The sequence below is a fragment of the Xyrauchen texanus genome, chromosome 45 (assembly GCF_025860055.1).
Source record: "Xyrauchen texanus isolate HMW12.3.18 chromosome 45, RBS_HiC_50CHRs, whole genome shotgun sequence".
Classification (NCBI taxonomy): Eukaryota; Metazoa; Chordata; class Actinopteri; order Cypriniformes; family Catostomidae; genus Xyrauchen; species Xyrauchen texanus.
The window spans coordinates 2353613-2366941 of NC_068320.1; the positions used below are offsets into that span (position 1 = coordinate 2353613).

A 13329-nucleotide genomic window follows, 5' to 3' on the forward strand; every position below is an offset into this window, starting at 1 on the left:
ATTGGACTCTAGTAATCCTCGTTTACATTAGTGATTGTCTGTGCGATGTAGAATAATATTCAAATGCAGGTAAAGTTTGATAAACTGGCGGTAGATTTGGCTTGTTAACAAATGTGTGTGTGTTTTATTTGAAGGTGAAGCGTCATTGGACTCTAGTAGTCCTGATTTTGTGCCTTCTGTGTTTGTGTATACAAAACCGAGCCAGAACCCTGAAGCAAAGTTGGAGAGGTAAGAATATTTAATTTCCCCCTCTGTTCTTTCTCTCTTGCATAACTGTACATTTCTGCTGTTTTTATTGTACCATAGGAAAAGGAGGAGAGATGAAACTTTAAGATTTTGCAAACAGTTATTCCAGTGTCGCAGGTTAACATGCTAGATGACGTTGTGACTGTATGTGGTGCCCTCACAAACCTCTGTAAGAGTGTTGTTTCCAAATGAGTAACACATTACCATGTATTACTTTTAACGTGATTTACATTTGTAAAACCTATTTACTGTACATGAAACATAATGCATTATAATAAACCTCCCAACACTGGCTGCCACCGGTGTGTATAATGTACTTCCCCCAAGATTATCTCAACAATTCACAGTGCTTTTCAATTTCATTTGTAATTGTTATTAGTAGTTTAATTGCAATGTATGCAAGCAACATAGTTACTATTAAAGTACTATAGCATTACAAAATAAAACTTTAAACAGAAGTGCGTCAACACACAGCAATCAATAACAACATAAAATGTAAGGGAAAGGATAAATTTAGGTCTGGGTGAAGAATAAGAATAAATGTAGGAAAGAATGATGGAAAATAATGAATGTAGGGAAAAAATTAAGGAAAACAATAAATGTAGGTCTGGGAAATATGGACCAGATTCATAACACAATACAGAACATTTCCCAGTCCTAAATGTAATCATTCAAACATCAACTCTCAGACATTCCCTACATAACCATGTTGCTGGCTTCCTTTTTATGTGTGCACAGGTGTAGTGAACGTGGTTGCTGCATTTAAAACAGATGATCATTTTTCCAAAATCTGGCCTTTCACAGTATTTGCAGGCTCTCTGTGATACCAAGCACTGTGTGATACCAAGCTCTCTGTGATACCAAGCTCTCTGTGATACCAAGACAGGGTCATGTCTTCTTGTCAGTAGTTCAGGCAACACAGTCAAGATAAAGAAGTCTTGTGCTTTTGGAAAAGCCTCCTTCAAAAACTCTTCATTTCTTAGGATACGTTGCACAATGAACTCCTTCTTGGACCACAGCACAAAGTCACAATATTTAACATCACACACAAACATGTGAAGTTGACATTGATAGTAGTATGTGTGTGAATGCTTCAATGCGAATGACTAGTCCAAACAAAACTGCTCATCTTTTGTACATCCTTGAAGGCTATCGCTGTATTTGTAGGGACACTTGATCTCTACCACCCCTTTGCCACAGCAGGTACATCTTGCTATCCCATCTGGTGATGATCCAAGGTGTGGCTCAGAAGGTTTCACTACTAAGCCACATGAGCTGATGCTGAAATCTGGATGGCTTTGGGACATATATGCAGTGTAGGCTTGTCTTGCCGTTTCCTCCATGTTCTTACCCAAGAGCACAGATGGGACATTTAATTCTGTTCTTTTATACTGCATTATATCGTTTAGGTATGTTTTTCTGATCTTGTCAGTTGTGGTCGATTGGTGTAATTTAGTGCTTGTGATTCGACCAGCCCTATAGGTGTACCAGTCCTTTGACTTTGACTGTTGCCATGTCACAAATTCCAGTTTCTCACATTGATGAGGTTGTAGTGTAGTTTTAAGTCTGTGAAATGTATCCTCATATTTCACCTGCATTTCCTGTGGTGAGAGTTCCCTGAGTGTTACATCAAATAAAGCAGTCAATGGCTCAGGTAAGTCAGGATGCTCCTCTGAATCAGTGTCAGATGATGCGGTGTCTGTGTCACTATTTTCCAGGCTTGTCAGCACTGCAGCACAGGGGTCCACAACCTGCAGTTCCCGGATGTCATCATCTGTCAACACTGATAATAGAGCAACAAAAAGACACAGTTACTGTGCTGCATAATGTTCACATCAGAGCTTTAAACACACAGGTGTACAATATACAACAAACAAATGTAATTTCTAAAAAATAAGTAACCTGAAGACAAACGCAGATCTATTCAAACCAACATAAATTATAGTGATAAAAATTAAACTGTGTCTGTAGGCATTTTCATCTCTGGATCACCAAGTTACACCTTTCTCATGCTACATTATGGTGTCAAAACACTATGGCAATAGGAAGCTTATCTAGGCTGTCAACTATTACATTTTGAACACTGTTGGCACTGTGTATTTCGTGAAAATTGTAGTTTCACACTCTTGTTATGAGAACATATGAGAATATGTAAAGGAGAGTAGGTTAAGCCTAACGCCCGTTTCACACATACTCCGTGTGCAGTGCGTATGCGTTACATATGCGGTGCGTATACGGTACAGGAGCAGCACGCGCTATAGTGTTTTCACATATGTTGCGTTTGCAGTGCGCTACTGATCCGCAGTTTCTGTGTGCCACAAAATCAAAAATGTGTAAGGAATTTTGATTTTAAACCCAAACGTTAAATTTGAGATTGTTTAAGGCATTGAAACAGTATGAAAATTCATTTTAATCATTGTGATTCTTTGTTTTACATGTAGTTCGAGTTGAAGAAAAGCTATCGCGCTATATCTGTTGCTAAGAAGGAGAAGAATGAGACGCATTTGCGTTCACTCTGTGTTTTTTTTAGGGTAAAAAATCATATAGGATGGCATTTTGCAACTTTTGGGACTATAATCATTCTTTTTTGTTTTTCTTGACCCTGTAATTTAGTAACTGTAGAACACATTAACTGAAATTATGCGTATATGATGAAATGATTACAGTTTCTTGTCAATCTATGTCTATTTTAATGTGAACAATGCGCTGCCACTTTAATTCAGTGCGGTGCAGCACAGCAAAAATACACTGCACTGCATCCGCGTCGACGGGGCCCGTTTCACACATACTCCGTTTGCAGTGCGTATGCGGTGCGTATTTTTTTCCGTTCCCATGTTAACAGGTTAGAGCTTTTACACTGCACGCGGATGCAGTCCGTCGATCCGTTCCAGTTGCGGTGCGTATACAGCAGTGCAGCGATCGTTTACGGACCGAGTCTATTTTTGCTGTGCTGCACCGCAGTGAATTAAAGTGACAGCGCATTGTTCACATTAAAATAGACATATATTGTCAAGAAACTGTAATAATTTCATCATATACGCATAATTTCAGTTAATGTGTTCTACAGTTACTAAATTACAGGGTCAAGAAAAACAAAAAAGTATGATTATAGTCCCAAAAGTTGCAAAATGGCATCATACAGGTGAAACTCGAAAAATTAGAATATCGTGCAAAAGTTCATTAATTTCAGTAATTCAACTTAAAAGGTGAAACTAATATATTATATAGACTCATTACAATCAAAGTAAGATATTTCAAGCCTTTATTTGATATAATTTTGATGATTATGGCTTACAGCTTATGAAAACCCCAAATTCAGAATCTCAGAAAATTAGAATATTACATGAAATCAATAAAAAAAAAAGATTTTAAATACAGAAATGTCAGCCCTCTGAAAAGTATAATCATGCATATGTACTCAGTACTTGGTTTGGGCCCCTTTTGCATTAATTACTGCCTCAATGCGGCGTGGCATGGATGCTATCAGCCTGTGGCACTGCTGAGGTGTTATGGAAGACCAAGATGCTTCAATAGCGGCCTTCAGCTCTTCTGCATTGCTTGGTCTCATGTCTCTCATCTTTCTCTTGGCAATGCCCCATAGATTCTCTATGGGGTTCAGGTCAGGCGAGTTTGCTGGCCAATCAAGCACAGTAATACCATGGTCATTGAACCAGGTTTTGACACTTTTGGCAGTGTGGGCAGGTGCCAAGTCCTGCTGGAAAATGAAGTCAGCATCTCCATAAAGCTTGTCTGCTGAAGGAAGCATGAAGTGCTCTAAAATGTCCCGGTAGACGGCTGTGTTGACTCTGGACTTAATAAAGCACAGTGGACCAACACCAGCCGATGACATGGCTCCCCAAACCAACACAGACTGTGGAAACTTCACACTGGACTTCAAGCATCTTGGATTGTGTGCCTCTCCTCTCTTTCTCCAGACTCTGGGACCTTGGTTTCCAAATGATATGCAAAATTTGCTCTCATCAGAAAAGAGGACTTTGGACCACTGAGCAACAGACCAGTTCTTTTTTTCTTTAGCCCAGGTAAGACATTTGACATTTGAAGCCCATGTCCAGGACCCGTCTGTGTGTGGTGGCTCTTGATGCAGTAACTCCAGCTTCAGTCCACTCCTTGTGAAGCTCCCCCACACATTTGAATGGCCTTTTCCTGACAATCCTCTCCAGGCTACGGTCATCCCTGCTGCTTGTGCACCTTTTTCTTCCACCCTTTTCCCTTCCACTTAACTTTCTATTAATGTGCTTTGATACAGCACTTTGAGAACATCCAACTTCTTTTGCAATTACCTTTTCAGGCTTTCCCTCCTTGTGGAGGGTGTCAATGATGGTTTTCTGCACAACTGTCAGGTCAGCAGTCTTCCCCATGATTGTGAATTCAACTGAACCAGACTGAGAGACCATTTAAAGGCTCAGGAACCCTTTGCAGGTGTTTAGCTGATTAGAGTGTGACACTTTGAGCCTACAATACTGAACCTTTTCACAATATTCTAATTTTCTGAGATTCTGAATTTGGGGTTTTCATAAGCTGTAAGCCATAATCATCAAAATTATATCAAATAAAGGCTTGAAATATCTTACTTTGCTTGTAATGAGTCTATATAATATATTAGTTTCACCTTTTAAAGACTTACTAATCCGACGTGCCGAACTCGACCCACGCTGTGTTTCAGAGGTTTATGTTTTTGAAAGATAAAACTACAAAAATAAAAAAGTAAACATAATACATATATTTGGAAAGCTGAGATACTCGTGATTCGAACGATGTAAACCTTTTTAAGATACAATCAACACAGCGGGTACAATCTGTCTCTTTGTCAGACCACCAACAGCCAAATAAACAAATCCAAACTGGAAGAAACTCACCCATGATGCCTCCTGTAAGTCCACTGATCCATTACATTCCAACAAAAATGGTTTGGTTACACTGTAAAGGGTCCATACAATCCAATTCAATGAAGTATTTAGTCCATAACACATTTATATATCAATAAACATCCACGGAATATAGTAGTAGCATTTCGCGTTAGCCGACAGCACTATCACAACTTCCACGCATTCTATGATCTAGTTTCATTTGAAAAGTAAACATTGAAGAAAATGTGATCTCAAAATGGCCTTTGATCCCTGAACTTTTGATAGACAGGTAATTTGAGCCAATCGGTCCATGACATAGGTGTCACTTGGTTTCAATAGCCAACGAGCGCAATGATGAAAAATGGTACCTCCCTCTCTTTGAGTGACAGTAAATCGACCCAATTGCAATATTGAATGGAAATGACAGTCTTTTCTGATAGCCAATGAATTTCTGTAAAGGTTGATATGCAGATTTAGTGGGTCGATTCCTCAGGTCATGCGTGAAGTCCATGCGCAAAGTTCCAGAGTGATTCATGCGCCCGTGCGTAAACACAGCATTGTTGTAGTTGACGAGAGAAAGTAGCTAACTGGTGTAAAATGGCAAAGAGGACTAGTAAAACACACTTTTTACTCGAAGAAGTGATTGAACAATGTACTCGCCGTGACAGTGGCGAGTCGGAGGATGACATTTCTGACGAAGAGAGCGATGTTTCATCCATTGTAGCAGAGGATATATTTTTGGATGGTGGCGACGTCACTCTCGACAAGTAAGTTTTATTATATTATACAACATATTTGACTGTATATACTGAGGTATGTGTTTGTTTTGAGGTGTATTTGTCAGCTTATGTCGTGTGTTTGGTGTTTTATGTCGAGTGTATGTGTTCTTTACGTGTAACGTTACCTGCTAACTTCTTTCGTGTGCGCTTGTGCAGGATTGTTTGTTTATGTGGGCTCAAGCACGTGTGTGTGTGTGTGTGTGTGTATATATGAGTGTGTGTGTGTGTGTGTGTGTATATGAGTGTGTGTGTGTATGTGTATGAGTGTGTGTGTGTGTGTGTGTGTGTGTGTGTGTGTGTGTGTGTTTGTGCTCTCATGAACCATATAACCTGATTGTCTGTGTGCATGTTTTTCTGTTTATATGCTTGTGAATACAGAAACAATGTAAATGTTTTGTAAATTACTTATTTCTTTGTTGTTTTATATCACAGACCATCATCTGAAAATGATCCTTCACCTTCCCAGAGAGGTTCTGTCAGCAAAACAACAAGAGGACGGGGGAGGGGGAGAGGCAGAGCCAGAGCACGGGGGAGGGGGAGAGGGAGAGGCAGATGGAGAACTGGCAGAAGCTAGGTGGAAATCTGTTTTAGAGCACGCATAGTTTTGTTTTAGTACCAGATGTGCCCCTTGGATTCTGAAAAAAAGAATAATTTGTAAATAGTTTGAAATACATGTGTATGTATATATATATTTTATTATTGATTTTATTTATATATATATAGTGTGAGTTCAAATATTAAAGTGTTTTAGTACCAAAGCACTTGTTTTGTCTCTTTTGTAGAAAGTTTGGTTTCAGGAATTGAAAAAAACAACACTATAATGTGTTTATGCTTCAGTTACTTTGTGTCAGCAATTATTGACAGTGAATCTGGATAAGGAATATAATAGCCCTAAGTGTAACCTTTCATTAGAGCCCAAAATTATGACTGTAGAGTAAAGCATTCAAGAATGGCAGCATTTTATGTGTCTATGGTCACAAAGGGTCATTTGGAGTCTCCAAGTGGCCTTTTTGAGAAGCGCCTAGACATACACTTAGATAAACATGTGTAACACACTCATTTTCTAAGGTATTGTTATAAAATTTTAAACTGTGTTTGGTAAGGCTTCATGCTGTGATCCCATTGTGTTTTCCAGCTAATAGCTCCCAGCTGTAGTTATCTGTAGGCATCTGTTTACAAAAAAAAAATGTAGGCGGAATTTTTTTTGGTCCTTTTTCAGTGTGTTCAAAGTTATATTACTCAATACCAGTAAGACTTACAGTGATTCTGACTGTTTAGGAACAAACCTCTGAGTGGCACCTTTCAAAAGAGACCAAAAGCATGCATATACTCCAAATGGTTCAAGAACAGCATGCAATTTAATTTTGGTAGGCCTTTTTTAGGCGTTTTAGGCAAATTTTGCAGGAACGCTAAGTTGAATTACTGAAATTAATGAACTTTTGCACGATATTCTAATTTTTCGAGTTTCACCTGTATATGATTCGATGGACGCACGATACGTTGTGATTTGCCTTGTGATGTCTGCTCCAACCAGAGAAAGAACATTATCCATCTGTTCGGCACTCATCCGAAAGTAGCCTACTTTAGGTGCCGGTCACTGTAAAGTCGAAGTTCTGAGACAAGCACCAAACTATGGGCTGAAATATGTGCCACCAGAAACTGAATTTGAACCATTTATATTTGAATTTGAATGGCTAAACTTGAATAATTGCATTGAAAAACTGAATTTGAAATCCCATCATTTGAAATTGTATTGTTTAATTAAAATTGAATTTATTCAAAAACTGAATCTGAATTGTATCATTTGAAATTGAATTTATTCGTTTGGAACTGAAGTCCAATAAAATTTGATCCTCACTGAAAATTAAACTCTCTATATATCTTCACATTCACTTCTCACAATTCAGATTCAGTTCTCAAATTCAATTTCAAGTTACTGAGACAGACATCCGGGTAGTTGGAGGATGAAGGAAGAGCAATCGAGCGCAGATCGATAGATAGCGTTCATTGGCGCACAGGACTCCTCTTGGGCCAATCAGCACCAATGTTTTGGAGCACAGTACGTTACCCGCCATGAAACTATGGAATTACGATTGTGTCAATAATAATGAATGTAACTTTATAAAACTGAACGTAACTTTTTCAGAAACTATGAAAAATATTCCATTACAAAAGAAGAAAAACACAATTAAAATGAAAAAATGAACTCAGTCGCACGAATTTAACAGGCTCTTCAAATATGCTTCATTTTTTGTTAATGTTTTTCAAAGATTCGTTTTCGCAAATCGTGGATTCTGAATACATTGCCACAGATTTCAGCTTACGCTTCGCAGTTTTTCGTTTGCTGTTTTGAGACAAACCTCTCATGGTGGTGGGCTTAACAGTGATCTACTCTGATTGGATAGTGAGCTTTTGATGGACAGGTGCTCTCTGACCCGGATGTACAGACGTCACTCAGTGGCGCGCATATTAGAAAGCTCTCGCGGTGATTTGTAGTTATGCAATACGTCGTGCTTTGTTGTATTACTTACTAACAATATGTAAATAATATTTGACCTATAATTATATAATTTAATATTATATGAGACCTTCGATCGTCTAATAATCGTCTTCGATCAGTCTGTAAAGATGAGCTCTCAGGAGAGACACGGAGCGGCATCCTCCTCCTCTTGTCCTTCAAGGCAGCTTGAAGTAAGTTCGTGTTACTGAAGTAACCAATAACATCGATAAAACTTTTATTCATGTAACGTTACAGTGTGCAACAGTTCTGGCTTTATTTTGCAAATTTATTGTTGTATTGTAAATGCATGCTAAATAAAATGTTGCTGTTTTGTCATTGTCATGACTGCAAAACTGAAACCTGGCCATATCTTGGTCCACTGTTTGACTCTGCCCCGACTGCTGAACGGACTGCTGCTGACCCTGCCTTGTGCTGGTATTCCCGAGCGACTGGTTAAGAATTTCAAGGTTGTTATGTACAGCTGCAGATGCAGCATCTGCACCAAGATTTCTGCCTTGCTGTAGAATGAAGACCAGTTTGATATCTGCACTGTCTACATTGACACGTCCTTGAATATAATAACTGTGCAAAAGAGCAAACAATCAAACTACATAACATCATGACATGACATCAGTGCATTGCAAACTTGTGAATGACAATAAAAAAATTATTAAAAAATATATAAAATTATGATATTTTATATGTGTTTATCAAAACATTGTGAATAAATATAATAAAATATATGCAATATTCCACCACTGTGTTGAAATTTAGAGTGTTTTCTGTAAAATTAGAAAATTGTATCGATGTTATTGGTTACTTCAGTAACACGAACTTACTTCAAGCTGCCTTGAAGGACAAGAGGAGGAGGAGTGGAGCATTTGTTTAATAAGCAAGGTCTTTTATTCAGATATTCAGAATTTCTTTCTGAATACCAAATACCAGTAACCCCAAAAGAATTTGCTACAGTAATGGGTGCTATTCCCTCTGGTTTATGTATGCATTTTAAAAACCGTAATTACTTCACCCCAGTATCTACTGCATCCTTTCCTAAACCTTGTGATACTTCTGTTGGTCAAATCTGTTTTTCAGAGTCGAAAGCTAAAAACTATAAGATCTTTATTTCTTAAGGATTTGATTTCTGTTCCACCTGTTATTTCCTTTTGGAATAATTTGTTTGGTAACCTTAATTGGAAAAAAATCTGGTCTTTACAGCAGAAATTCATTCTCACAAATAAAGTGAAAGAAATTTCCTTTAAGTTGATACACAGGTTCTATCCTGTTAAGAAATTTATACAAAGATTTAAATCTGACATTGAGCTAACATGCTCTTTTTGTGTGAATTCTGATGAAACAGTGGTTCATTTATTTTGGTCGTGTCATTACACTCAGAAGCTCTGGAATGATATTGATGTTTTTATCAAGTGTAAGATTTTGCCAGGCTTCTCAATACATATGAGAAACATTATATTTGGGTATTTTGATTCAGACCCCACAAACGAAAATGTCTGTTTTGTTATTAATTTAATTATTTTCTTAAGCAAATTCTATATTCACAAATGCAAATTTTTAAACTGTAAACCTATCTTCTCTGTCTTCTTAAAAGAAATAGAAAATTATCTAAATTTGATTTCAGTATCTACTAATAAGAAAGCCATAAGGACTGTTAGAATCTGCACTGCATTTGATCTCTTCATGTGAACATTTTTGTGTGATGTAATGCCCTACCTCTTCTTTTATTGTTATATACATTATTATTATTATCTTTTTTTTTTAATTATTATTATTTTTTCTATTTATTTTTGTCTTCTTTATTGTTTTGGTTGATATTATGTGATGTACGTATGCTTTCTCTTTGTATGTTCCTGTTCTTTGCATTAAAAAAAAATATATATATATATATATATATATATATATATATATATATATATATATATTTTTTTTTTAAATAAATAAGAGGAGGAAGATGATGCCGCTCCATGTCTCTCCTGAAAGCTCATCTTTACAGACTGATCGAAGACGATTATTAGACGATCGAAGGTCTCATATAATATTAAATTATATAATTATAGGTCAAATATTATTTACATATTGTTAGTAAGTAATACAACAAAGCACGACGTATTCTACAAATCACCGCGAGAGCTTTCCAATATGCGCGCCACTGAGTGACGTCTGTACATCCGGGTCAGAGAGCACCTGTCCATCAAAAGCTCACTATCCAATCAGAGTAGATCACTGTTAAGCCCACCCCCACGAGAGGTTTGTCTCAAAACAGCAAACGAAAAACTGCGAAGCGTAAGCGAAATCTGTGGCAATGTATTCAGAATCCACGATTTGTGAAAACGAATCTTTGAAAAACATTAACAAAAAATGAAGCATATTTGAAGAGCCTGTTAAATTCGTGCAACTGAGTTCATTTTTTTTTCATTTTAATTGTGTTTTTCTTCTTTTGTAATGGAATATTTTTCATAGTTTCTGAAAAAGTTACGTTCAGTTCTATAAAGTTACATTCATTATTATTGACACAATCGTAATTCCATAGTTTCATGGCGGGTAACGTACTGTGCTCCAAAACATTGGTGCTGATTGGCCCAAGAGGAGTCCTGTGCGCCAATGAACGCTATCTATCGATCTGCGCTCGATTGCTCTTCCTTCATCCTCCAACTACCCGGATGTCTGTCTCAGTAACTTGAAATTGAATTTGAGAACTGAATCTGAATTGTGAGAAGTGAATGTGAAGATATATAGAGAGTTTAATTTTCAGTGAGGATCAAATTTTATTGGACTTCAGTTCCAAACGAATAAATTCAATTTCAAATGATACAATTCAGATTCAGTTTTTGAATAAATTCAATTTTAATTAAACAATACAATTTCAAATGATGTGATTCAAATTCAGTTTTTCAATGCAATTATTCAAGTTTAGCCATTCAAATTCAAATATAATGGTTCAAATTCAGTTTCTGGTGGCACATATTTCAGCCCATACCAAACTGTCTCCTGCCTCGTTTGACTGAGTGAACCCAAATGCATCTCGTTCTTCTCCTTCTTAGCAAAAGATATAGCGCGACAGTTTTTCTTCTGTCAACAACTCGAACTACATGTAAAACAAAGAATCACAATGATTAAAATTAATTTTCATACTGTTTCAATGTCTTAAACAATGTCAAAGTTAACGTTTGGATTTAAAATCAAAATTACTAATACATTTTTGATTTTGTGGCACACAGAAACTGCGGATCAGTAGCGCACTGCAAACGCAGCATATGTGAAAGCACTATAGCGCGTGCTGCTCCTGTACCGTATACGCACCGCATACGCACCGCAAAAGGAGTATGTGTGAAACGGGCGTAAGTTAAACCTGAAAGGACAGTAACACTGAGGCATAATTCATATTTGTATGTCAACTACAAGCCCACAACACCAAATAATAGCCTACTTACCCCGCCATACAGGTGCAGTTCGCCGTGAGGACGTAGTTCTCCCATTGGTTGATAATAACCCAAGCCTCATACATCGTTGTCTTGTGTCCTTGTCTTTGACTAGGAAGAATTTCTGATTTCAACACACAAAACTCTGAGTCTATGTCATGGTATTTGACGTTCTGTACATGACCACAGACAACGTATTCATAAGCATCCAGTGATTTATATGCTCGTAATTTCTCTCGGGTGTACACGCTCGGTTTCTCAACTAAATACGTATATATATCTGGCCACTGTATATTTGGCCATCTGCTAACGTCTTCTATCCACTCCACTATAGTACACGGATCTGGTAGCCGGATACCATTTGATAAAGTCAACTTTTTGAAATAAATGTCTCTGTCTGTGTCGCTTAATCCGCTCGCGTAGCTTGACACGCAGTTGATTCTCGCCATACTTCCGTTGCCAATATGCGCGCGCATACGTTGCCACGTCATCATTGTGTACAAACAGTAAAAGGGTCTATTGACACCCCTTTGTTTATTTTCAGTTTATGTTTATTTTTTTTGTTCTGTTTTAGCCAGACTTAAAGTTTGTGCTTGTCATTTTGTTTTCACAGTTCTGGATTTTAAAAATGCATGACAATTAATTCAATTTTTCTACCATGTTACTTGTCCAAGAAACCCAGTATTACCATGGTACATGTCCCAAAACCCAGGTTTAGACCATGGTACTTTTTGGAACTTGCACAGCAAGCATTTCCCTGCTCAAAAATGCAATAATAGTTATAATTTCAAAGAGAAAAACCTAAATAAAATATATACCAGCATTTTAATAAAAGGCCTATAAGTCAGCTATATACAGTGCATCCGGAAAATATTCACAGTGCTTCACTTTTTCCACGTTTTGTTATGTTACAGCCTTATTCCAAAATGGAGTTAATTCATTTTTTCCTCAAAATTCTACAAACAATACCTCTTAATGACAATGTGAAAGAAGTTTGTTTGAAATCTTTTCAAATTTATAAAAAAAAAAAAAAAAAAAAAAAAACGGAAAAAAAATCACATGTACATAATTATTCACAGCCTTTGCCATGACACTCAAAATTGAGCTCCGGTGCATCCTGTTTCCACTGATCATCCTTGAGATGTTTCTACAACTTGATTGGAGTCCACCTGTGGTAAATTCAGTTGATTGGACATGATTTGGAAAGGCACACACCTGTCTATATAAGGTCCCACAGTTAACAGTGCATGTCAGAGCACAAACCAAGCCATGAAGTCCAAGGAATTGTCTGTAGACCTCCGAGACAGGATTGTATCGAGGCACAGATCTGGGCGATTAGTGGCCGACCCGCTCTACCAACTGAGCTGCCCCATAATTGTATAACAGTAATGTGTTATAATATTTTACTTATATAATATTTACTTACAATTTGCTAAGATATATATAATATAATATAATATATAAATTGCGTTAATGAACATTCACTGTATTTTTATCATGGG

The 13329-nt window shown here is 37.1% G+C and overlaps 1 protein-coding gene across 1 annotated transcript; it reads right to left on the bottom strand.

Moving 5' to 3' along the window:
* Nucleotides 1-783: 783 nt before the first annotated feature.
* On the bottom strand, nucleotides 784-12277 carry LOC127637289 (uncharacterized). The gene is made up of 2 exons (XM_052118259.1): nucleotides 11840-12277; nucleotides 784-2029 (listed from the first exon to the last, which is right to left on the bottom strand). The coding sequence occupies exons 1-2, from the start codon at nucleotides 11907-11909 to the stop codon at nucleotides 1353-1355; spliced, it is 747 nt and encodes a 248-aa protein (XP_051974219.1). The 5' UTR covers nucleotides 11910-12277; the 3' UTR covers nucleotides 784-1352.
* Nucleotides 12278-13329: the final 1052 nt, after the last annotated feature.